This window comes from Drosophila novamexicana, unplaced genomic scaffold, assembly GCF_003285875.2.
Source record: "Drosophila novamexicana strain 15010-1031.04,08,12 unplaced genomic scaffold, DnovRS2.1 tig00001624-arrow-arrow-pilon, whole genome shotgun sequence".
In the NCBI taxonomy this organism is placed as follows: Eukaryota; Metazoa; Arthropoda; class Insecta; order Diptera; family Drosophilidae; genus Drosophila; species Drosophila novamexicana.
In genome coordinates this window covers 347,081-372,009 of record NW_020824870.1, presented here as the reverse complement: position 1 = coordinate 372,009, position 24,929 = coordinate 347,081, and the positions used below count along the sequence as shown (strand labels likewise).

At 42.2% G+C, this 24,929-nt stretch overlaps 5 protein-coding genes across 6 annotated transcripts in view; 3 read left to right on the top strand and 2 right to left on the bottom strand.

Annotated features, from left to right (window-relative positions):
• The first annotated feature begins 324 nt into the window (after positions 1-324).
• LOC115768078 (uncharacterized protein At4g17910) lies at positions 325-2,119 on the top strand. The gene is made up of 2 exons (XM_030712543.1): positions 325-1,219; positions 1,281-2,119. Exons 1-2 carry the CDS (start codon positions 466-468, stop codon positions 1,952-1,954), a joined length of 1,428 nt encoding a protein of 475 aa, XP_030568403.1. The 5' UTR covers positions 325-465; the 3' UTR covers positions 1,955-2,119.
• Positions 2,120-2,219: 100 nt separating this feature from the next.
• Positions 2,220-7,670, top strand: LOC115768077 (WD repeat-containing protein 35). Of its 2 annotated transcripts, XM_030712541.1 has the most exons (12): positions 2,220-2,547; positions 2,607-2,688; positions 2,751-2,862; positions 2,918-3,354; positions 3,417-3,588; positions 3,644-4,246; positions 4,304-4,407; positions 4,988-5,262; positions 5,330-5,944; positions 6,002-6,309; positions 6,365-7,131; positions 7,207-7,670. In XM_030712541.1, the coding sequence occupies exons 2-12, from the start codon at positions 2,665-2,667 to the stop codon at positions 7,447-7,449; spliced, it is 3,660 nt and encodes a 1,219-aa protein (XP_030568401.1). In that variant the 5' UTR covers positions 2,220-2,547; positions 2,607-2,664; the 3' UTR covers positions 7,450-7,670. The 2 variants fall into 2 exon arrangements, with proteins under 2 accessions (XP_030568401.1, XP_030568402.1); XM_030712542.1 differs by lacking the exon at positions 2,220-2,547 and having other exon boundaries at positions 2,665-2,688; positions 6,365-7,142; positions 7,207-7,477.
• A 12,295-nt stretch (positions 7,671-19,965) lies between these two features.
• LOC115768082 (transcription factor LG2-like) overlaps positions 19,966-24,929 on the top strand; it is an 83,531-nt gene continuing 78,567 nt past the window's right edge. The window contains exon 1 of the mRNA XM_030712552.1: positions 19,966-20,914. Coding sequence (XP_030568412.1) covers positions 20,900-20,914 — 15 coding nt within the window. The 5' untranslated portion in view covers positions 19,966-20,899. The remainder of the gene's footprint in view (positions 20,915-24,929) is intronic.
• LOC115768089 lies at positions 22,173-22,813 on the bottom strand. Its single transcript, XM_030712565.1, has 2 exons — positions 22,504-22,813; positions 22,173-22,448 (listed from the first exon to the last, which is right to left on the bottom strand). Exons 1-2 carry the CDS (start codon positions 22,786-22,788, stop codon positions 22,338-22,340), a joined length of 396 nt encoding a protein of 131 aa, XP_030568425.1. The 5' UTR covers positions 22,789-22,813; the 3' UTR covers positions 22,173-22,337.
• On the bottom strand, positions 22,892-23,662 carry LOC115768088. The gene is made up of 2 exons (XM_030712563.1): positions 23,102-23,662; positions 22,892-23,042 (listed from the first exon to the last, which is right to left on the bottom strand). The coding sequence occupies exons 1-2, from the start codon at positions 23,606-23,608 to the stop codon at positions 22,914-22,916; spliced, it is 636 nt and encodes a 211-aa protein (XP_030568423.1). The 5' UTR covers positions 23,609-23,662; the 3' UTR covers positions 22,892-22,913.

Here is a 24,929-nt window from a genome sequence, read left to right as displayed (position 1 = left end):
ATTAATCGGGAACGCTTTGGTAACCACCAGCGGCTTTTATGGACAACGGTAGCCATTAGCAATTCAAGGTCCAATAAATATTCCTGGTGTCTCGCAATCCCTTCAAGTTGACTGACGAGCCCTCTTATTATGTTTGGGCATTGACAATGCCAGGGCTACGTAAACAACTCACATGAACGCTAGCGTTCAAATTGCACAACTGTTCAGCAACAGTTGCAAGAAACCGTTTTGAGCGGTAAAAAGAATGGAATTCCAAATGGTTGAAACGTTTATTATTGTAAGTGGCATTAAATGCCATACTTTATCGCTTTTTGGGAGCTAGCACCGATTATAATACCAACTCGACGTAGAGCTTATCGTCGGACACATTTTTGTGTGTACATCGAGTAGGCTTTTATCAATTATCAATAGAATTTTAGTTGACGCTGCCAAGCGAAATGGCCCGTCAGTATCCGGGCAATCACCATGGCCAGCGAACGAATTGCATTGGCGAGCTACGATATCCCCGAACAGCATATTGATAAGCGTTCTTGGGAGTCAATCGAACAGAGCTTCGCCTCATTTTGTGTCATTTTAGCCAATTTTTCGGGCATTGTGCTGGCACGTGTTTTATCCAGTTGCCCAAATCCGAACATATGCTACCTTGTCGAGTTCGCATTGATCGTGGTGCCTACCGTACTCTTTGTGACGGTGGCCAGCAGTTATAGTGTCCATTTCGTGGCACTGATGATGGTCCTCTTATTGTTGTACCTTCTACGTGCGCGTCCGCTGTCGCGCGCCAAGAGCCGGGCCCAGTTCCAACTGGGCACCCGGCCATTCGTGCTGACGTTGATGCGGTCTATGACTCACCTGATCACAGCAGTTTGTATACTCGCCATCGACTTTGCCAGCTTCCATCGACCCTACCGGAAGAGTCGACTCTTTGGCGCCCAGCTGATGGACACCGGCATCGGATTGTTTGTGGTGACCATGGGCCTGGTCTCACGCCGGCCTCGCAATTGCGCCGACCTGCGCCGGAGTATTTGGCGCTACGCATTGCCGCTTATTCTGCTCGGCATTGCACGGGTCGTGGCCATCCTTATCGTTGGCTATGGCCAGGACGAGCACGAGTATGGACGGCATCTGAATGCCTTTTTCACGCTGGGCCTGACGAAGCTTTTCGGGAGCCTCTTCAGTTTTTTACCCCGCAACGACACGCAGCTGTTGCCCCTGGGACTCGGTAAGTTCTCTAAGAAATTACAATAATTAAACCTTAACTAATTGCATTTTCCACGCTGCAGGTGTTCTGGTCTGTCATCAACTAGCTTTAACTCTTGGGGGTATATCTGAATACGTGATGAACGAAGATTTGCCGCGTTCCACGTTTGTGAGCGCCAATCGCGAAGGTCTCTTTTCGCTACCGGGCTTCGTGGCCATTTATTTGTTATCCATATACCTCAGCCGCTGGCTGGTGTCCAAAACCTCGCTCAACTACAATGAAATTGTTGGAAAACTGCGGAGTCTGTTGATTATTTCCGTGCTCTGCTGGCTTCTCATGGCGGGCAGTGCCTACGCCGTGGGCATCGCCCGCGTCACCTGCAACTTGGGCTACGTTTCGTGGATGATGTTCTTAATAACTTCAATGCTGTGCATAAGCATTTTTATCTTCCACCTGGTCATCGATGACGACAATGAGACTTTGGGCGACATTGAGAGTTTGGAGAAGAGCCCTTTAATCGCGACAGGATCGAATAATGCCAAGGACAGGGGAGGTCTCCTTGTGATCTGCAATTCCTTGAATATGAATGGCCTTGTGTTCTTTCTCTTGGCTAATATATTGACGGGCGGTGTCAATATCTTTCTGGAGCCGGAGAATCGCTCTGACCCGGCCTCCGTTTTTATCCTGTTCGCTTACATGTTGGTCGTGACAAGTGTGGCCCATCTATTGTATAAGAGGGGTATTCGGATTGCCTAGACCAATTATCTAGGTTTTTTTTTGCTGTGATAAGGCCTACCGAAAGTTTATAGGTCCCATCAAATTTTGTTCGTTTCTATTATCTGGCAGGTGATAAAGTAATCGTGACTAAAGTCCATATACGAATAAATAAGAGTTTATAAAAATACAGAACTTTAACTTTAACAAAATGTTTCTGTACATTAATTAATATTATTATTTATTTACATAGATTATTTATATTCAAATTAATTCTAAGATTTGTAAGTCAATAAGTCGAGTATTTTTTAGTAAGGACAGCCTTAAAACTTTAATATATTTGCATTGTAATTATAACGTCTGGAACAAAGAACGGCTTAGAGCGAAAAAAAAACCAGTTCCTTTTTTAGCCTATCACAATTCGGTTCATAAGGACTAACTAGTTCATTTAAGCTTCTGCATTTTTCGCTCCATTCGGTGCGTACAGTTGTTTGTTAAAACAATTGAAGTGAAATATTAGGATAAGTAATTTAATTTGTTTGTGTGTTAGAAAACATTTATTAAATGAACAACACAGCAATCAAATCTACGGCGCATGCGCAGCGGAAAGATGCCAATTCGTAAACAAATGCAAAGTATTTCCCTGCAATGAGTTTCCATGACAACCAAATTTAACATAACTGTTTATTAACAGGTGCACAACAAAAGCAGCGGTAAAACAATTGGACAGCAAAAACGCGTAAAAACCAGAAATGTTTGTCTACTTGAGTAAAAAGGTATATTTACGTGCTTTTACTTAACAAAATTGAAGCTAATAATATAAATGGTTTTTTAATAGATCGCGATCCCAAACAATGTGAAGCTTAATTGCATTGCGTGGAACAAGGAGGAGGGATATATTGCAGTTGCCGGGACAGAGGGACTGCTCAAGGTGCTCAAACTGGATCAGGGTAACACAAACAAAACATGCACAATTTAATATTTTATATAAAAATATAATTGAAGCTGCCAACAATGGCCAGACCAAGGGTGGATTGGCAGCCGTGTCCAATCTGTCGATGAATCAGACATTGGATGGTCACAAGGAGTCCGTCAAGGTGGTTACGTGGAACGATGCACAGCATAAACTAACATCCTCGGACGTGGACGGCGTTATAATGGTCTGGATGCTGTACAAAGGCGCCTGGTATGAAGAGATGACCAATGATCGCAAGAAGTCGACGGTGGCCGGCATGAGCTGGACCTCGGATGGCACCAAAATCTGCATTGTTTATGAGGATGGGGCCATTATTGTTGGCTCCGTTGATGGCAATCGCATTTTCGGCAAGGAGCTCAAGAACACACATCTAACTGGAGTTCAATGGAGCCCCGACAATCGACTAATCCTCTTTGCCCTGGCCAACGGCGAGTGTCACCTCTATGACAACCAGGGCAACTTTGCGGTGGGTAGAGTCATCAATGTAAATATGTACGCTAGTCTAGCAGCAACATGTTTGACCCACAGATGAAGCTCATCATTAAATGCATTACCCTGGGCACCGCCACGGGTCGTGTGCATCGCATCGGGAGCATCAGTTGGTTCAGCGGCAGTCTGCCCAGCAGCCGGAACCAGCCTGTGCTGGCCATCTGCTATGAGAACGGAAAGGTGCAGATTATGCGCAACGAAAACGACGATGGTGAGACACAACAATCTGTATTAAAGATAAATACTCAGTGATATTTTTTCCACAGCGCCCGCGATCTTTGACACTGGCATGCGTAATGTGGACGCAAAGTGGAATCACGATGGCAGCGTGCTGGCCATTTGTGGGACATCTCTGGAGGCAGTTAGCCCGTTGCGCGACACCAACCAGGTGTGCTTCTACTCACCGCTGGGCAGGCTGCATCGCACGTTAAAGGTGCCGGGCAGTGACATCACCTCGGTCAGCTGGGAGGGGAAATCTCTGCGCATTGCCATGGCCGTGGACTCGTTCATCTATTTTGCGAACATCCGGCCCGAATACATTTGGTGCTACTTTGAGAAGACGGTTGTCTTTCTTAACAGCCGAAGCAGCAGCAAAAACAACAGCGGCAGCAGCGCGAGCAGCGCAAATGTCGCGCCCATGAATGTGATCACCTTCTGGAACACGGTGTCGAACCAAAGCTTCCTCAAGGAGGTCGAGCCCACACTGTGCCTGGCGGCCAGCAACGAGCATTGCGTTCTGGGCGTGGAGTGTGTCAGCAGCAACATAAAGGAGATTGCGCTCAGCACGCTGGAAGGAGGCAGCAGCTCGGCGCCGGATGGCAGGGTTTATCAGCTGCTGCTGTGCAACTCCATAGGGACTACCGTGGACTGTAAGTAAAGCTTGTAAAGTCCTTCAGCTGTAATTGATTCATTGTTTTGTCTTACAGCTAAATACACGGACATTAAACCGCGTTTCGTGGGCATTAACTCTGGCTATGTGGCTATTGCCTCTTACGAAGAGATACTCATTTGGCACTATCATACCCCAAAGGTATTTATTGTATTTTTGCTTTCATTCTGTTAAGAGTTATAATTCCATATTCAGTCCTACTGACTGCTAAAGAGCCCTCGATTCTGTTATGCCCTCCCAAGTGGAGCTTTCCAAGTGGAAGGCCTTTTGGCCTCTTCTGACGTGCTGAGAGTTGCCCAGTATATACTCTGGCGTATCGTCATCTTTTCGGCGTAATTTGCAGAGTGCATCTTGTATCTTGAGAAGATTCTTGCGGAGTCTAGCAAGCCCTGTAAGAAATTCTGTGCCTAGACACGGCTGGTCAAAGCTGCCTGGAAATCTGTCTAACTTGCATTTGGATTTCTAGACGAATATTATGCTTGACAAGACATGGTCCGATCCCAAAGAAAGACTCTGGTTCTTTGACCCACAAGGTTCTATTATCCTTGTCAGGATTTGTAGACATATTGTACTTGTTATCTATATACTTTAACAGATGGTTAGTGTCCTGTTTGCGTTCGGTTTAGGCAATGTTTTGGTTTTCTTCCGCATCTCATTTTAGAGCATATGCAATTCTTGTCCATTTTCTACTACCATTCTTTATTAATGTTTTCTTTTTCAGAGCTCTTCGAATCTGCATGGCGTTAGGGCGCGCAGGGAAAGGCGCTTTCACATTGATGACACGCCCACGGGCGTTGAATTGGCCAAGGATTTGCTGCAGGGCGCGCAACGAAGCGTAGAGGATCCAATTTGTGCGCTTGCACTGTCCGACAAGCTGTTGCTGGTGGCCCGGGAATCGGGCGTCATAAATGAGTACAGCTTGGGCAATGTGTCGCTGAGGAACCGGCACACGCTGCACACCAAGATCAACAAGATGGCCATCAACTGCAACTCCACGTAAGTTGCGCTTGCTTCTACTGTGCTCCTCCTCCCCGTCGGCACTTTCTAATTGTTGCTCTTGCAGGCGCGCTGCCATTATCGATCAGATGGGTGTGATGACGCTGCTGGAGCTGGACGACAATCGGGAGACGCAGCTGAATTTTAGTCGGGTGGAGCGCAAGGATGTTTGGGCCGTTAGCTGGGCCAAGGACAATCCCTTGTTGCTGGCTTTGATGGAGAAGACGCGCATGTATATATTTCGCGGCAACGATCCCGAGGAGCCGATCTCCTGCTCCGGCTACATATGCACATTCGAGGATCTGGAGATCACCAGCGTCCTGCTGGACGACATCATCAGCATTGGGGAGCTGCAGAACGCGTCGCATCTGATACAGCTGCGCGTCAAGTCGTTGCGCGACACGGACGATCTGCTGGAGCATGTGGGACTCGAGGATGCCAAGCAGTTTATAGAGGACAATCCCCATCCGCGCCTTTGGCGCCTTCTCGCCGAGTCGGCGCTAAAGCAGCTGGAGCTGGACACAGCTGAAAACGCCTTTGTGCGCTGTGCCAATTATCCCGGCATCAAACTGATTAAGCGGCTGCGAAATATTAGCTCACAAATTCTGCAGCGGGCAGAGATTTCCGCCTTCTATGGCGAGTTCGATGAAGCCGAGAAACTCTACATGGATGCTGACCGAAGGTGACCCTAATTCCACTTATCCAAACTATTGACAATAACTTATCTTTTTGTGATCAGGGATCTGGCCATTGATTTACGCATCACACTCTGCGATTGGTTTCGCGTGGTCCAACTTTACCGCATGGGCGGCGCTGGGGTCTCGGATCAGCAAATGGAGACGGCGTGGCGCGAAATAGGCCACCACTTTGCCAATCTTAAGTCGTGGGAAAGCGCCAAGGAGTATTACGAGAAGTCACACTATCTGGAGGGCTCCATTGAAGCGCTCTACCATCTGGAGCAGTTCGATGAGCTGGAGAAGTGTGTGGATAAGCTGCCGGAGAAAAGTCCGCTGCTTACCAAACTAGCAGAAATGTTGGTCTCCGTTGGTAAGCCTAACGTCCATAATATTTAAGCCTTTACTTAACTTTGCAGTGATTGCAGGCATGTGCTCGGAGGCTGTGCAGGCTTACCTGAAGTTTGGCGACCAGAAGGCCGCTGTCAATGCGTGCGTCAATCTGCGTCAATGGGGCCAGGCCGTGGAGCTGGCACAAAGGTATCAAATGCCCGAAGTAAATGTGCTCCTTGGCAAGCACGCGGCACAGCTGCTTAACGAAGGACGTCTGTCGGAGGCAATTGAGCTGCAGCGCAAGGCCGGCAAGCATTTGGATGCAGCTCGTCTGCTCTGCAAGATGGCCGAGCAGGAGGTGGAGAAGCGTGCACCGTTGCTGCGCATCAAGAAGATATACATACTGGCCGCGCTGCTGGCCGAGGATCATCTCAAGTCGCTGGCCACGCCGCAATTGGACTATGCCATCGATCGCAACCGGCTGCTGGACTCGATTAGCCTGGAGGATGCCGCTTTCGTTGAGCGTCTCTGGCACTGCGCCGAAGGCTATCATTATATGCTGCTCGCCCAGCGGCAGCTGCGCTTTGGCATAATGCACAGCGCTGTCGTAACCTCCATACGACTGCGCGACTACGACGATGTTCTGCCCATGGAGGACATCTACAATCTTCTGGCCCTGGCTAGCTGTGCGGACAGATCGTTTGAGACGTGCTCAAAAGCATTCATGAAGCTGGAGTCGCTTGAAACTCTGCCCGAAAAGACCCGGCAGGAGTACGAGGAGCTTGCCGTTAGCATATTCACAAAGAATGAACCCAAGGATCTCATGATGGACACGGTCGCCTGCTACGGATGCGCTGCCCAAGTGCGAGACAAGTCTGTGCTGTTCATTGCTCTGCATATACTAAAGAGTTACCTAACTCTTCATTTTTTTTTTCAGTGTACCATCGTGCATGGAGTGTGGCGCCCGCTTTCCTGGCTGTGTGGCGTCTGGGAAGCCCATAATGCAGCCAACAAGCAATATTTGGATATGCTCCACTTGCCATCACTGTGCCTCGCCCATGGAGATAACACGGTACCGAAATTGTCCCTTGTGCCACAGCACCATCGTCTCAATAAAGGGAAACAAGGAATAGAATCACAATTAAAGCAACGCAAAATGAAGAGTACGTTGTTTCGTTAAGTATTCGTTTCGGCCCCTGTCGGTAATCGAAGGAAGCTCAATGCATTTAAACAAACAACCGAAACGGAACGCTCAATCGGAAATTTGTACGTTCGTTAAGTTTGCGAGTGCTTGTGGCGGCCCCTGAAGGAAATCGAAGGAAGCTCAGCAAGTGTTTGTGACTGCCCCTGCCGAAAATTGAAGGAAGGTTAATACGTTTAAACAATCAACCATAAGAGAACGCTTACTCAATCGTAATTCGTACTTTCTTTCGTCGAGTCTGCTTGTATTTGTGGCAGCCCCTGCCGGAAATCGAAGGAAGCTCAATTTAAACAAACAACCGAAACGCTCAATCGGAAATCGGTACGTTCGTTAAGTTTAGCGAGTGTTTGTGGCCGCTCCTGCCGGAAATTGAAGGAAGGTCAATACGTTCAAACAATCAACCATAGGAGAACACTTATTCAATCGGTAATTCGTACTTTCTTTCGTTGAGTCTGCTGGTATTAGTGGCCGCCCCTGCCGAAAATTGATGGAAGGTTAATACGTTTAAACAATCAACCATAAGAGAGCGCTTACTCAATCGGTAATTCGTACATTCTTTCCTCGAGTCTGCTGTGGCGGCCCCTGCCGTTATTGTGGCGGCCCCTGCCGGAAATCGAAAGAAGCTCAAACATTTAAACATCTGAAACGGAACACTCAATCGGTAATTTGTACGTTCGTTAAATTTGCAAGTGTTTGTGGCGGCCCCTGACGGAAATCGAAGGAAGCTCAATATATGTAAACAAACAATCGAACCGGAAATCCCAATCGGTAATTTGTACGTTCGTTAAGTTTGCAAGTGTTTGTGGCGGCCCCTGAAGGAAATCGAAGGAAGCTCAGCAAGTGTTTGTGACTGCCCCTGCCGGAAATTGAAGGAAGGTTAATACGTTTAAACAATCAACCATAAGAGAACGCTTACTCAATCGGTAATTCGTACTTTCTTTCGTCGAGTCTGCTGGTTATTGTGGCGGCCCCTGCCGGAAATCGAAGGAAGCTCAAACATTTAAACATCTGAAACGGAACACTCAATCGGTAATTTGTACGTTCGTTAAGTTTGCAAGTGTTTGTGGCGGCCCCTGACGGAAATCGAAGGAAGCTCAATATATGTAAACAAACAATCGAACCGGAAATCCCAATCGGTAATTTGTACGTTCGTTAAGTTTGCAAGTGTTTGTGGCGGCCCCTGAAGGAAATCGAAGGAAGCTCAGCAAGTGTTTGTGACTGCCCCTGCCGGAAATTGAAGGAAGGTTAATACGTTGAAACAATTAACCATAAGAGAATGCTTACTCAATCGGTAATTCGTACTTTCTTTCGTCGAGTCTGCTGGTATTTGTGGCGGCCCCTGCCGGAAATCGAAGGAAGCTCAAACATTTAAACAAACATCTGAAAGGGAACGCTCAATCGAAAATTGGTACGTTCTTTAAGTTTGCGAGAGTTTGTGTTGGCCCCTGCCGAAAATTGAGGGAAGCTCAATAAGTTTAAACAAACAACCATAGAGAACACTTATTCAATCGATAATTCGTACTTTCTTTCGTCGTGTCTGCTAGTATTTGTGGCGGTCCCTGTCGAAAATCGATGGAAGCTCAATACGCTCAGACTAGTAACAGAAACTCTCAATCAATCGGTAATTCGTAGCTTCTTTTGTCGAGTTTGCAAGTGCTTGCAGCGCCACCTGCAGAATTCAATTAAATATAATAACGCAATTAAGAGCAATCTTGAAGTGTGGAGCAATTCGCGCATTACTCAACACTTAAAAACGCACCCTGCACAGCACTGATTGAGTTGCTGCTAACCTGCGAGAAATAATCTGCATAAATTGTGCCGTGTTTATTTATACAACAATTTTAAATCGCGTTTCGTAAAAATTGTTTTGTCGCGAAACGTGCCAACTAACATCAACGCGTGGCAACAGATTATTGCTCCGGCGCCGCTGCAATCCCACAGGGTGCACGGTATCCAACCCAATTCTCCCCCCCTCCGCGCAAATTGCTGGTCCACAGCTGTTTCGAGTGCGGCGCGTTTTTGTTCGCCTAGAACTGCAGCAATAATTGTGTTAAAAAGTGCAAAATGCAGTGATTTATAGCTAAGCAACGCCGCCTAGTTAGCCTCCCCCCTTAAATTCAGGTAAGTGCTTTAATGTCTATATAATTTTTACTGGCTGGCAAGCGGCTTTTTTCGCGAAACGCGACGCGGGCCTTAACTGGCGCCAAAAAGTTGTATAAAGTGTTTAAAGTGCGCGCAAAACGTAGTGTTAAATAAAAATTGTGCATCTAACGGTCAATACGGTCAAGGACGCGCTGAATGCGGTGCAAGGATATTGACGCCCGCCGAAGGACACTCTGCAGGCCGCGCTAAAACCTGTTTTCAAAGCTGCCGCCGAGGCTGCTGCCGCTTCTCCCTCTGCTGACGCCGCTGCTGCCCCCCCTGCTGCCTCCGCTGCTGCTCCCTCTGCTGCCGTCGCTGCTGCTGTCGCTGCATTGTCAAGGTAAGTGCGCCACGTGCAGACACGTGTATTAAACAGTCTGCAAATTCCCTTGCACACACACACACACATACACGTATTCATTTATCATGCGATTAGCGGTAATCATCCTTTCACTTCTATTTGCCTTCGCTCAGCTTGTTCGACCAACAAAACCCCGCGCCCACACCTCCCCCCTCCCCCGCACCTCGCCTGGTCTCTATTTGTATTTCTATAAACAAGACGCTCGCACTATATTTTGCCTTTGCTCTCAGAGCATTTTCCGTGCTTTTCCTCTTTAGCGCTTCTCAGTTTTAATTTTCCGCGTGAGAGTGTGCCAAGAAGAGGGCTCGGTTTGCTTTTCCAATTACGTTTAGTATTCCGTTAGTTGTGTGCTCGTGCGCGTCGCTTCAGCGGTTTTTCCCGATTTCCGTAACATTTTCCGCCGTGGTCGCGTGGTTGCTGCCAATTTTTTAGAAAATTCTTGATCAGTTTCGAGTGTTGCAAGAATTTGTAAGCATTTTGTGTATTTTGTGAGTTTGCGTTAGATGAAAAAATCCGGAAACGCGTATACGCCCAGTTAAGCATTTAAGCATTTATTTGGCGGCTTCTTTAAACAACGAAGCGCTAATTGGATTGTCAACAATTCAGCCCTGGTCTGTCACAACATATTCCAGAGACGACTCCGCATAACTTCGCCCCGTAATCAATAGTATCTTTTGTTTTGTTTTGTTTTCGCGCGTTGGCTTCACTCTGCCCGACTATGTCGTGCCCTAAGCACGGCGCGTGGGTTTCTGTGACAACGTGAACAGACACCGAAAGCCACAACAAACCAAACTAAACCGATTCAAGCAACGATTGACGGCATTTTCTAACTTACTTTCGAATACCTTGCGAGGAGCGCCACAATTGAATGCTCTACAGTACGCGCTAAAAGTGTGAGTATAGCAGTTACCTGGGGTGGCCAAGCAATATCTTCCGACCCTATTCCGGCCATATTATTGTTTATAAACACCTTTAAGCATATCCGCCGCAGTTTTATATCTGCTGCACTGCGTCCATCATGAATCAGTCGAGAACTGTATCTACACAGAAATACTTCTATGTGTTAGTTCGCTTTTCAACTTATAGCCGAATTTGTTTCCCATAGTTTTTTGTTGTTGTTTGTTTTTCGAACAGTTTCCATTGAGCTAAAATTGGACACACAGACGTCGGCAATTAAGCCCCACAGAGATGTGTATTAGAAAATGCTTTCAAATTGTCTGCAGGCAAGTCACATGGCTAATTTCAATTGAGAACTAGACTAAATAATATGCCCTATACCCTATAAAAATCTGCAAATGTGTGTAACAGCTGAAGGTAGACATATTTGTCTATGCAAAATGTATGTATTCTTGGATGAATGCACTTTTATTTCAATTGAAAACTACAATTCTTCTTATATACAAATGCACCCTTCTATGCGATTCTCGTTATGTCCATTTACTTTTCGGCTTATACCCTATATCCTATAAAGTTGTGCTTATGCATGTTTTAGTTAGAGGTCTAAAAAATCAGCTTGATCAATGTATTTTGATTTCAAAATACAGGTCATTCTAACCTCGAAACAATTTGCATTCGTCTATTGATCAGCGACAGACACTGCTTTGGACTCGTACAAATGTATCTTTTGAGCACAAATGTCATATATTGCTTTTTAAGGGTCAGCGGCTAAATATTTCTTTGCTCTTTATTTACGTACACACATGTGTCTATGTATTTAACATTTTACATTGCCGGTTTTATGACTTTTGTTAGCCAACATATTTCCCTTTACTGCTGGCCGCCAAAAGCCGCCCTTTGACGCTTTTGTCAGTTGCTGCTTTGAGTCATTTCTCTTGGTCAACTTTTGTCGTTCGGGCTGTGGATGAGGGTTGAAAAAGTGTTGACTGTATTTGGCAAATGTCTGAAAGACATAAGTTCGCTAACAGCTGCGTTTTGGCAAATACCCAAGTCTAATTCAGCAGAAATTTGTCTAAAGCAAAATAAATAAAAATAATAGACAAATGTGTTCGCTTCTCTGTTACCATTAAATAAATGATGTAAATTGATCAACAACTTCTGCAAAAAATGTAATTTGAGAAAATATTTTCCAAACGCCATGAAAATCGGCATCGTTTTTTGATTTAGATGTATTTACCTTGGCTGGATTTATACTTTTCTTTACTCGACTTTTTACAACGCACATTTTCATATGGAGGAAGAAACAAAAATGGCATTTGGCCCACCTAATGCCAATCTGTTTTGACCGAATCGAATCGACAAGGAAATTGAATGTGCTGCGCGCACATTTGTATTCAGCTCAGTATTTGGCATCAAATCGAAAACATTGGCAAAAACGCAGTTGAAATAACAATTGGAAGATTGTTTTTTTTTACCCTTTTGCATATACGATTTTTATATATATTATTTGCCATTTTCCAAGTCGTATATATTTTATGGATTGTTTAAATATCAATTTCAATTGGGAGATGTTTTTTTTTGCCATTTTTATATTATTTGCCATTTTCCAAGTCGTATATATTTTATGGATTGTTGAACATGCGACACGCGCACTTCCGTCACAAAAATACATATTTTCGAGCAAAATCTTGAAGATAATATTTAAATATCATTTCTTTTTTTTTTTTTTTTGTCGAGAGTACAACGACAAGTGTCAAAATAAAGTGACATAGTATTTCGCTCAGTACTGGCTTTTTAATATCAGGGTCGTCCCGTTGAGTTGCCTCGTGTAATTATGGCTCGTTAAATTTGAAAAATGATTATTGAGAAATCCAAAAGACGCAACAGACGCAAAATATATTTTTAAGTAAACCGATCTATATTCATTTTGGCAATGTTACAAATGGAAAGAAAGAGCTGCATATAAGTATTTATTTGAAAAAAAAAAAGAATTCCAATATATAAGTTCCTAACTTTTCCTTGGCAAAAAAAAGTCTCTTTCAAAATATATTCTTTGCTTGAATTTCTTGAAATTTGTCTCTGGCTGCAAAACAAATTCCCAGCTAGACATTAATATTTGTTGTGCAGACAAAAAGAAAAACAAGAGCATTGAAATACATTTTAAAATACAAAAATAAAAAACGACGCAAATTTATTGTTATTTTAAAAATACACTCGTTTAGCGTTCCTTGGGATAGTTTTGCAAAAGTATTTTTAGTTTTAACGCAATTACTGCAAACTAACTTCGAGCCAATCCAAGGTGCGTTTTGCCATCTGTTATTGGCTTGTTGTGGATACGTGCAACTGGGTCAATCAAAATTGGGGCATGTGGCAAATGTTGCGTTTATTAGAGGTCAATAAAGGAAAACAAAAATTAAATATAGGCCGCTGGCATGACAACTACGTGCCCCGTGCCGCTCAGTCCGTCTTCAGTTCTAGCGATAAACAATCCAATTAAACCAATTGCCCAGGGGCAAATTGTAGGAGCGGGAAGGGAAGGGGAACGCCACCTGCGGACCTGTATGATTTATCAAATGGCAAACGGTTTCCATTCGGTGGCGCGAAAGTGAAAGTCTATTTTCGCATATGCCTCAATCAATTTTTAGTCTACAATTTCTGTTCATTAATCTCTTCTTTAACTTTAATTTTTATTTTCTTTATTTTGCGATAATTGTTGATTGTTTTTCTGTGTCTCTTTTCGGCTCCGATTTAATTGATTTCTGTAGCAAATTTAATCTAACTTACATTTAGCGTATTACATTTAATTATAAAATGTAAACAAATTAAATCTTTATTTGATCTTTTTCTTGAAGGACCGCGGATTCTTTTAATTAAAACCTTTTGTGTTCATTAATGTTTGTTTTGAAAACCTGCTAAACAGTGTTCGCGCTTCAAATTTGTAAAGACAAAATTAAGACCACATGCGTTGAAAATAAATAATAATTTAGATTAATGAGTTCCACTCCAGCTGTCGTTGACCAATTGATTTGAAGACAAGTTCCTCTTGACTAGCATAGATCTAGTTTCAGTTAAACATAATTATTTTGAACTCAATCTGCTCGAAATAAGTTGGCTCATATGTTTTTCTTAGATTAGTAGAGGGTTTTGCAAGTTATCTCTGATCTGTTTTCGATCTCTACACATTTGTCTGTTTTTTCTTCTCCATCAATTAATCTGTCTGCATATGCATATGCTTCATGTTAATGTGATATAATTGCAGCTTGGGTTTGTCTGTAAACCAATTCGAGCATGGCATTTCATTCAAGTTGACTTCAAAATGCATTTAGTTATAGTTTGCAATTGTTGTTGTTGCCAAGGTGCGTGGGCCGAGCTGCATTGGAAAATTGTTTTGTGGCTTTTTTGAAGTTAACATTTACATTTGCAGTCTCGAGGGGACTGTCATTGTTTCCGAGGCATGTCAAAATGCTTATTACAGCATTTGCATATAAGTTGGCAATTAATTTGCAACAACAACAAACCACAAACAATAACAATACAAATAAAATGACACACCTTACGTTACGTACATGTATGTGTCTAGAAGGATTGGCAACTGCATGGAACAATTGACTCTCAGCGAGGTTTACTTAGTTAGCGTTGCGAGAGTTGACTTTGATACGCAAAGACATTGTCGTGGATAACTTGAACGCAAAATAAACATAAATGCCCGTATAAAACAATTTCTAAATCCGACAACAACGGGGCAACCGCAACTTACAATTCGAAACGTGCCTCTTGTGCATTTTTTCTACCATTTTTTTTCATGTCTGGTTTTCTATGCTTGGGACTAAGTTGTGACACGTGAGTGTTTTACAAATGAGCTGAGTACCAGAAAACAAAGGCCAGGTCTACGCCAAAGATTTCATAAATAAGTAGAAACTATAAAGAAAAATAAAAACCAAAAAAAGCAAAAAAAAAAAAAAACAACTCTTTCGAGGCGCAAGAGTATTTTCGAAAAAAAAATATCAGGCGTACTTTTCCAATTACCTGTCGCTATCTTTTATATGCTTGGATTTTACGAGAAAACATGAAACAAACAAACAAGCATAATTTCGCTTGATGACTTTCAGATGCTCTGCACACAATAGCCACTATGTTTACACTATTCTCTAAATATGTAACATTTACAACATTTCACATTCTGCCATTCCATTAGCAAGTGTCACAGTTGTTGATAACATATGAATGGCAAAAGTAACGCTTCTTTGAATAAACAGCTGATCGGTTTGATTTAATTTATAGCCTAGCTCCACTTTGCTCAAAATATGTTACATTTACAAACTTCACATTCTCTTCTTTACTTCACACAAATGTTGACAGTGGAAGTAGGCTATTCCTCAGGGCGAATACCAACATTTTTTGCAAATATCAAATTTTTTGACAGTTTAATTAGGCTAAAAGGGTTATAGTTTGTCCTTTAGACTGATTTTTACAATATATTTAAGAACAAGGAAATTTTTGTTAATATGAAATTTTATTTTCGATCGATTGTAATTGCAATTTAAATTCAAAGGGCATCCATTATTCGGTGAAAAATCATGCACTCTAAACTACAAATTTGATTCAATTGTGTACGGAATATGGCGCAAATCTCGCCAGCTGTAATCGGAGGCATGACAGCATTTAAAACCTGATGCTCCACTCAACATGGCTGGCATGACGGCTGAGCTGTCGATGCGTGCCGGCGGCTTAGATTGCATCTGGCTATCCGGAGAAGTATTTGACGTCAACTGGGAGCTATATTTAGGCGCTGGGCATGGGTGCATATTGCATTGGCAGATATGAAAATTCTGATTAAATTCATGCACGAAGCTTGGCGAGAATTGCGGCTGCAGTTTTCACTTGTGATTTATGCCGAACCCGGGACAGGCCTCATAAATTAATTGTTGGCTGTGCGGGGGTGTGGGCCCGAGAATTTTTTAATGGTCAGCTTGGCCGCATAAAACTACGTGATCGGCCAGAAGCAGCAACGCCAATAAATAGTTAGCTTCGATATTTGGAAAGTTGCGAATGCCCAAGACGAAAAACGAAAGTGGCAAGTGCCAAGTGGCAGGCCCAGCTCGTTTGCTCCTGGCATTGCAGTTGGTACCCACCCGGCTGCCTTTCCACTTGCCCCCCTCCATCCCCCTCTCGACTGTTGCATTGCATCATCTTTACATCTGCCTCATGCAGGCATTTCGCCTGCCTGCCCAGTCAACTGGCTGTAAATACCAAATATAATTGTTTAACTGTCCATAAAAATGAAGATATAAAAGACCCTTCTGTGTGCGCGCCACGTCCATTGAACTCTTCGACTCGAGACTACTGCTCAAAGAGATTTCTTTGAGTTCGCAAAACAAATAATTTCACACCAATATGTTTGCGCTTGGCAGTTGCTTGACTCTTGCAGAGGTCTCACTCAAGTCTGGGACTGTGCCATCCATCAAATGCGCAGCCAGGTCAAGCAGGTGTCGAACATCTTGAGGGACGGCCTCCAAAAAGCTGAACTATCAGCGTTACTTAGAGAGTTTAAAAAGGAAAAATATTATAAATTTAATAGATTTATTTATTTGGATAGATAGATCAGCCTAGTGCCAGCGCAGTAGGAGTTTGTTTCCGATAATCGATAACGTACACCGTTTCCAATTAATCGATAAAAATCGATATCGAAAAACTGTTTTTTTGGGAAAATCTCTGAGATTGGATTCATGGTATCCTCCAATCGGGAACTCGCAACTAGAGCCTCTTACTTGTTATATAAGATTTGGTGGACTTATAATTTCTAGAGCTAATCGAATTAAGCTACGTCTTTCGCTTTGATATGGAGAATAACTTTCATCTCAAATGGCAGCGTTCAGACTCTGATTAGGCCGACTCATTAAGCTTTATTGGCAGCGTCTATCACATTTTGGTCATTACAAGCGGCTACTGTGTGCAGGAAAAACAATAGAAAAACCTCAATGGATAAACTTGATTTATGCTCTCAAGTAATTTACGGCTGTCTTTCACTGCACTTTCGAATGCGGAGCGAGTAGGATGGAGGGGCGAAATTTTTAGGAGCGAATTGCATGTCAACGGAAATTGCCTAATCATTTCCACGCATGTTTTATTTTTTGCCAGACACTCGTCTGGGCCTGTTATAATATCCCCTTGTGAAATGCATCCATGACTAATAAACTGTATTTTCTATTTTTTATCTATTTGCAGGTAAGTTTCATAGAAAACGGAAACGGTTGGGTAAGCTAATAAAAACATTCGCTTATTTGCTTAGGACCTGGTTATATAAGGCAGCCAGTTCCTGTCGGGAATGGGATTTTCGAGGTTATTTCTACCTGTCTGTCCATTAGATGGGTCCCTTTTAGAGCATAAAAAGTCGCCCCATTCGCTGCCTCGTAAATCATTCATTTGCAACATAAGCAAATGCCTCATTTGCGCAGGCGGCTGCGTTGATTGCGAAATACTTATGCATCCGTCAGATACTCACTGCGTCTTTCGCTCGGGACTACCTGGCTAACTACCTGATTCGCTGTCGCGCCTAACGATCTTAAACCTCCAGCCAGCGGGGCGACCGCACAGACATATCAGACCATGTCTGCTGCCTGATTATATGCCATATAGTCTTGAGTTGGTTTTCAAGTTTATTTTGTACACTTTGTGTGCATCTGATTGGTGCTGAAGTACAAGCTATATAGGCCCAAGCCTGAGCTTAAGAGCTATTGCCAGAAATGACTTCCTGCTCCAATTACCATTTATATCTTTTCTCAAGTGAATAATTATTTCAACACCAAAAAAATAACAAGGGTCTGTGTAGGTTAAAATCAAATTGGCCCTATGATAAGAAGTCCGTTTTAATATAAAGTTATCTTTGGATTATTGTGCAGCCAATTATTGCTGCCTACAAAACAGAAGAGTTATGAGAAAAATAATAATTTTATCGATTTTTCCCATAGTTCTATGATATAGTATTGTAGATAAGATTTCGGGCAATATAAGGAGGAAGTACTTAAAAGTCAATATATCTTGAAAAAACAAAAACGAAATAATTTATTGATGCATGAACTTTATTAAGTTAACTGCCCGTTTGGCAGATAGTTAATGCTGATCTGGAATATATGTATATAAAATGTGTAAAATGCAGTCGGAGACGTCTCTTTGCTCAACCAGAGCATACCCTGTACCTAAAGTTAGTTTTTCTGCATGTATCGTAGGCTCACAAAAATGCATTTGTTGCCAATTTAATGGACACAGGGTATACGAAAGCGAATCTCAGTTAATTTTGGGGCGGCCCTTTTGGCCAAAGACCATGCATGCATGCATTGTACAAGGCAGACAATTTATAACACAAATTAAATGCATAAAAATTATGATGAATGCGAAGTAAAATTTATGCTGATGACATACCCAACAGAGCTCCGCCCGCCGCTGTGGCTCGACGCTGTGCTCCTTGGTAGCGCCAATCAAGCCCAGACTATCCGATCCATCAGACAACGAAGATGCAGAGCCTCGCAGCGAGGGCTGAAAGGGTGGGTAACTCTTATGTGTTGTGTCTGGGATTGTGGCTCGTTTAAATCTCAGGGGCGTCTCAGCGCTTTGGTATTCCATTCAGCGGAGTCTGCGGCTGTGCCGCAACATGGCATCCACTTCATGTTTTGCTGTGATTGTGGAAACGACTCGCGATTCGAGATTCCTTTGGCCTGCCTCTAGCCGAAAGTTGTTGAGTATTAAAATGGAAATTGCAAGTTTTTCGCCCGACGCTCGTCTCAGTTCGGATTGTTGTTGTTTGGTCGGTTGTTGGTTGTTTAGTCGGTTGGTTGTTGGTTGGGTTGGTTTGTCGGCACTTTTGTTTCACTTTCGTTTGGTAAGCTGCTTGATTGCAGGTTTTTATAACCGCATTTATCACGCTGCCTGCCACACATTCGAGCCATAAGAGACAGCAACAACAAGCGCGAGTTGCAAGTTTCATTTTCACTTAATTGCTGTACGCGGGGCCCCTTTCAGAGTATGGGAGTATCAGGAGGTACAATGCCCCAGCTGGCCAAAAGGGTGTTCGCTAGACAATGTCCAGTTCGCTGGTTACTTCGGTTGTCACTTTGTGGCAGTCAGCTGTTTGCCACGCCCCTTATAAGTCACTTTTTCCTCTCTGTTTTGTTTTTTTTTTTTGTTGTTTATTGACTCCTTTGCTTTGTGCGTTCGTCATTTTTGCGATTTATGTCAGGTTATGAAATGTTTTACAAGTTATCGTACAAAAATTTCCTGTTTCTCTTAAATTTATTGTGGTTGCGCACTTTGTGGTAGTCGGTCTCTTGGCCAGTATAATTATTATGCTTACGCTTTTATTTTTGTGCCTGCAGGCCAAAAGGAACCTGTTGCAATGCGTTCCACTGTCCGGAGATTTTCGCGCAAGATATGCGAATTTTGCGAGGAAAGTTAGAAAGCATTAAAAGTTCGGGTTTCATTTTATTTAAATGTTTGTACTCATTTAAATGTTTGTACTCATGAGAAAACAACACAACTAGCTTAGCTTTACTTTAAATTAAATCTTTTACTTCGCCCTCTCAATATTTGAACCATTTAATGCCCATTAAGCCAATCCCCCGCATAATACAAATTACATATCAAAAGAACTAAATTTCTGCTTTGGGTTGCCCCCGAAAATAACACAAATTCCACGGCTGTCGTAGGAAATGTTTGTTTTCCACACATTTGAAGCGCAACGCAACTAAATCGAATGCGCGGCTTCTCGACTCGAACATAACTCATGCACGCATTTCCATGGCATTCGGTTGGACAACAACAAACACTTGCCCGTTCGAACGTCATGATGATGTTATGTGTTCGTATTCGTTTCAACCAGACACAAAACGCGTTCCAACAGCAGTGCCATTTTGAGTTCAACATTTCCATTTCGAGTATAACATTCGTATCAGTTATGTTACGGGGTATACAGCCGAACTTTTGGATCTTTAACGTTTAGTTCGCGCTCAACTCCCACAGAGGGAACACCGGAGATGTGTTGAAATAAATATAAATCGAATTTTAACAAAAATAATAAAAGAAGAAAATCACTCTTAACTCGTCTAAAAACAAGAACCCAACGAACTGTAAATACTAAAAAAATGTATTAATAAAATATATAATTTTCTAAAGTCTCCAAAACACAATGGATTTATAAATTGCTCAAGTTCCAATGCATTGAGCTCGCGGTCGTATTTGAAATTTGTTTGGTCGATTTAATGGAACAACTTGTAAAGGCATTTCAAGCGCAAAAATTGCCATAGTGAACCGTGTGTACAAACAACGACAATCCATAACCTTGTGACGCAGGCCGAAGCACAGAAAATAAATAATATTCGTGGTGTCAAAAAGTGGACAGTAATACAAGAAACAGCTGCTGTTGTCCAACCAATCCCATCAATAAAATGGCTATAAATATATATAACTAAATACAAGCATTGCAACCTTTTTATTTTCCATTTAACAATTTTGAACTGTTGACTATTTACCTTTATATAGCCAGACTATATAAAACTGTACAATAAGACACAGGAAGTCCAACTTCTTCACAGAAGCACATTTTTATTTATTCCGCGCTGGAAATCGCTTCGTTTTCTGACGAAGTTGAACATTTGCCAAGCCACACAAAAACGTTTTGTATTGTGTTCAATTTATTTTCATTAAGTGAGAAAGTTAACAAATTTCTATTTAATTGAAACAATTGCTCTAAACTCGAAAGCAAATAGACTGGCAGCAGCAGCAGCACAATCATAAAAAAAAAAACGCGAGCTGCATTCCAAATAGAGCAAAGCCATAACAAGAACGATCGCAGAGTGTACAGATAGAGATACAGATACAGATACCAGATTGCAGATACCAGCAGATACCTGTCTCTGGCCCAACCCTCTCTAAGACGCTGCTGCATAATTATATTCATCTGCGTTTTGTGAGTGTGTGTGTGTGCGTGTTTGGTTGTAAAACGGAGCCCGGGGCAACAACACCAGCAACGGCATCAGAATGTATCTCATACAGGTGAGACTAAAGCTACAACAACTATAACAAAGATACTTGATATACAACAGATCACATAGATCACCAAAACGCTTTTACTTATCACAACAACAAAAACAACAACTGTACTTTAATAAAAGATCTTGTAAGAGGCTTAAAATACACTACAAATTAAGGGCATAGCTGGCCGGAGGGGCAAATAAAACACCTGCATCGTGTCGGTGATGTAATTAGAAATAAATAAATAATATATTCTAAACAAGGCTTTTAGCATCCAATTTTCAAATACTTATATATTAAATAATTATGTTGATGCTCGTTTAATCGACCATCAAATAATACATGAATATATAAAGATACAAAGATTTAAATATTTAAATATAAAAATAAATAAATAAATAATTTAATGATGTTTGCCACGCGAGAAATAATTTTTAAAATATTTAAATTACATTTTATTTTTGAGTTCAGTTTCACGAATATGCATATCTGCATATGCATTTATATTGCAGGGTATACAAGTTTCGTTCTCCATAATTGTCCACCGTTTACTTGTTAATTGTTCGCTGACTGTGATTTTCTGTGTGTGTTTTTCCACTTTGCTCTGCGTGCTGCACTTCAAAGCTGAAAACTTAAGTAATTTGTTTAATTTGTAGCTAATTTATCTTTCCACTTGGCCGGGGGCGACAGTTACTGTTATGTGTGTGTGTGTGAGTGTGTGTATGTGTGTGTGGTGTTGTTTGTTTTGATTTATAGCAGTTAAGTAGATTAGTCGGCTCATTAGTGATGGTTGTGAACTTTGAACTTGAAACCTTTTTAAATTTAACTTACATGCAGAATTGTAGACAATCGAGTTGAGAAGAAAGCAAACTTTAAAGCTGCAACCCATATGATTCCTTTTGTTAGCTACTCTACTCAAATTATTGTCAGAGCTCTAAGCAGTCTGAGACATAAGCAACAAAATTTGTGGCCTTTGATTTGAAGTCGAAACAAATTAGTTAATGAAATTTTCAACATGTCCAACCAGGAATCTATAAATTCGCATGGCCGTGCCAAAGATACCGAAAAAATCGTCCAAGTAATCCATGGTATGTCCGAGCTGGTCAATGCAGGTCTCAATCCGGATGCCATTAGGATAAGCATCGAACTGTTGGCGGCTGGCATGGACCCTCAGGCTCTGGTCAAAGAAATAAGAATGCTCAAGACCGAGGCCAAGAAACAACAACAGCAGCAGCAATAAATAATTGCCCGGTTTAGTTTTTAATAAGAGACGCTTCACTTAAAGTCAATTGCATTTGAGAGTGTTTATTTATTAAAATAACAAATGGGAGGAATTTTTAGTTTCAAAAGGGACTGTGCGAAAGGCTCTCAATGATACGAACTTCATGATTTCAGATTTGCACCAATTTTTGTTGTGATTTTTCTTTTAATTTGAACGATTTAACTAGTCCTTGTTGCTAACTGGGAAAATACGGAAATTGTTGTGATTCTTGACCATGCTAATAATGCCCGTCATGATAATCAATAGTTGCAGCAGTTTGGCTTGGTAAAAGGTCTAGCAAGGTGATAAGAAATTGGGATTAAATTTATATATATAACTAATTACTCACCTGTCTGATGTATACGGGCAGCGGCACGTGCGCCCTGTGCGAGTGATAGTCGAAGCCCCGATATAGCCAATAGCCCGGCCAGGCGCCCATGCTGGCCAACAGGAACGGCGAGGCTGCGTCCAAGACCTGCTCAAATTCCGGCGTATGCACCACCTGTTGTATGTCCTCGCCCAGATTGGGGAATCGTCGCACATCCTCACGCTCATCATCCTTGGACGATAGCGTGCCTTGGACGCGCGCCACTGTCCAATTTTTAACGCTCTCGAAGAAGTTCGTAATGCCCATGATATTTATTTTATTTTTTTGTTAAATTTTCTTCAAATTTTGATGCTGTCTCGAGTTAATCTGAAATGTTTCGTAATATTTTTTGTAAACCACACCACCGGCACAGCCTGCTGCTCCACATGTTTTCATTTTCGTTTCGACCTGTAGGACACCTCATGTACTTCGAGCGGCTCCGATGAGGAGCGAGCCGAGGTGGCCATCAGCAGGCCAAGGCTCAGAATGGCCACCTGCATCAGCTTGGCATGCTGGAAGGTCTATGCCAGAAATGTTTAATTAGATTAAAGTAAATTAACTTAATTCTATGTGGACCTACCCTTTGTATGTACATGCCGATCCTTTCGGTTCGGCGCTTGGTTTGCCACTGATAACCGCGCCACACCCAATAGCCGGGCCAGGTGACAAAGCTGAGGCCCAGGTAGGGCAGCATACTCTCCAGTTTCTGTCCAAATCCCTGCGGTGCATTGCGATCGATAAAATCGACAAACTCCATCTCATAGTTGATGCCCGGATCTATGTTATCTATATAATTTGCGATCGGTTCCGCTTCCACTGGAAGATCTGCCGTTGTCAACGGATAGGCACTTGGTTTCTTTTGCTTGTAGTTATCATAATGTGACTCTCTTTCGCTGTCTGGCTTCTTCTGCGATGTCTTTGGCTTTTCCTTCTGCTGATCCTGTTGCTGTTGCTGCTGCTGCATTAGATCGACCACATCCTTGGTCTGGAGTTCCTCGCTCGCCTCCTCGTCCTCATCCACCATGGGCTTATCCACCGAATACTTTCGAGTGAACAATTGACCAAGCTTTTCGCGCAGCTTCTCCATAATAACAAGGTGGCACCTCAATTTATATTATTTTCTCCTTAAAGTGACCGAAAAATAAAATAAAACAAAAATGAATTTTAAATAAATGATTCAAAATTCAAATGAATTTAGTTTTTTCGCTTTCTCTAAGCACTCCAAAGCTTATCTGGAGGTGTAAGTCACAATTCTATTGGGATTCCATTTCTTGTGAGAACAAAAGAACTTTCAAAAAGAACTTTAAAAACTCGTAAACATGTCCATAAATTATAGGGTATTATCAGCTGTACAATTCTGCCTCGCTTAAAAGCGTTTTAGTCGGATGCGGGCTTTGGAACGCCCTCAGAATTTGGCTTCCAGTTATTTTGGGCCGAGCTACTGTGGCCATAACAACAACAGGCTCTATTAGTGTAGCCTAATGCATTGTTACCAAAACCTAAGCTAGTTGGTCAACCTGCAACTTGTGCCACAAAGTGGGTCACTTTTGCGGCTCTGCACAATTATAAAGCGCATACCACAAGCCGGCCAGAGACCAACTGGCTGCTGGCTCATTGTTTGCTTGAGTTGGACTTGCCACAGCATCAGATTGTTGCTTGGCCAACTTGACTTGGCCAGCAGCAGCAGCGGCAGGTGTCTTTGTTTGTGTTGGTAAGGTTTCGGTGTCGAAAATGTGGCTTACCTTCGGCATTCATCTACGATACGACCGGGCAGGAAGCTGCCGCTAGCTGTGCTGCTGCCTTTGTCTAAACTAGTTTTCGTAAGATTCTTAATGATCAATGCATTTAATCAAACTCACAAACAAAATACCATTCGGAAAAGAATGCCAAAAACAATTTAACGGCACATTTTCACAATGCACACATAATTGGGTGGAAAATGTGTTTTGTGCTTTTCAGTTGAGAAATGTGAATAGAACCCAATTAGAGATTATACTAAAACGGAGAACAATTCTTATATCTTGTATTTTACAATGTTGCCATTAAGTTAGATAAAAAGTAAAGCTGCAAATTTTTTTTTTTTTTTATTCTTCTGTATATACAATACATTATTGTTATAATATGGAAAGGTCGCCAGATCCAGCATTATATAGTTCAGAATATTATAAGATCAATGCTATTTGGTGTAATATTTTTATTACCTTACCACTTTTATCCAAATATATCTCAATTTTTTACTTGGATTTCTGACTTAATAGAAATGTTTAAGTTGGTTAAAAAGTAAAGCTGCAAATATTATGTTCGACTCTCTCTATAAATGTTGTTGCATATAATATATGATATTTTAAAGCATTTTCCACTTTTGATCAATCCAAACATATCTCAATTTTTCGCTCGGATTTTGCACT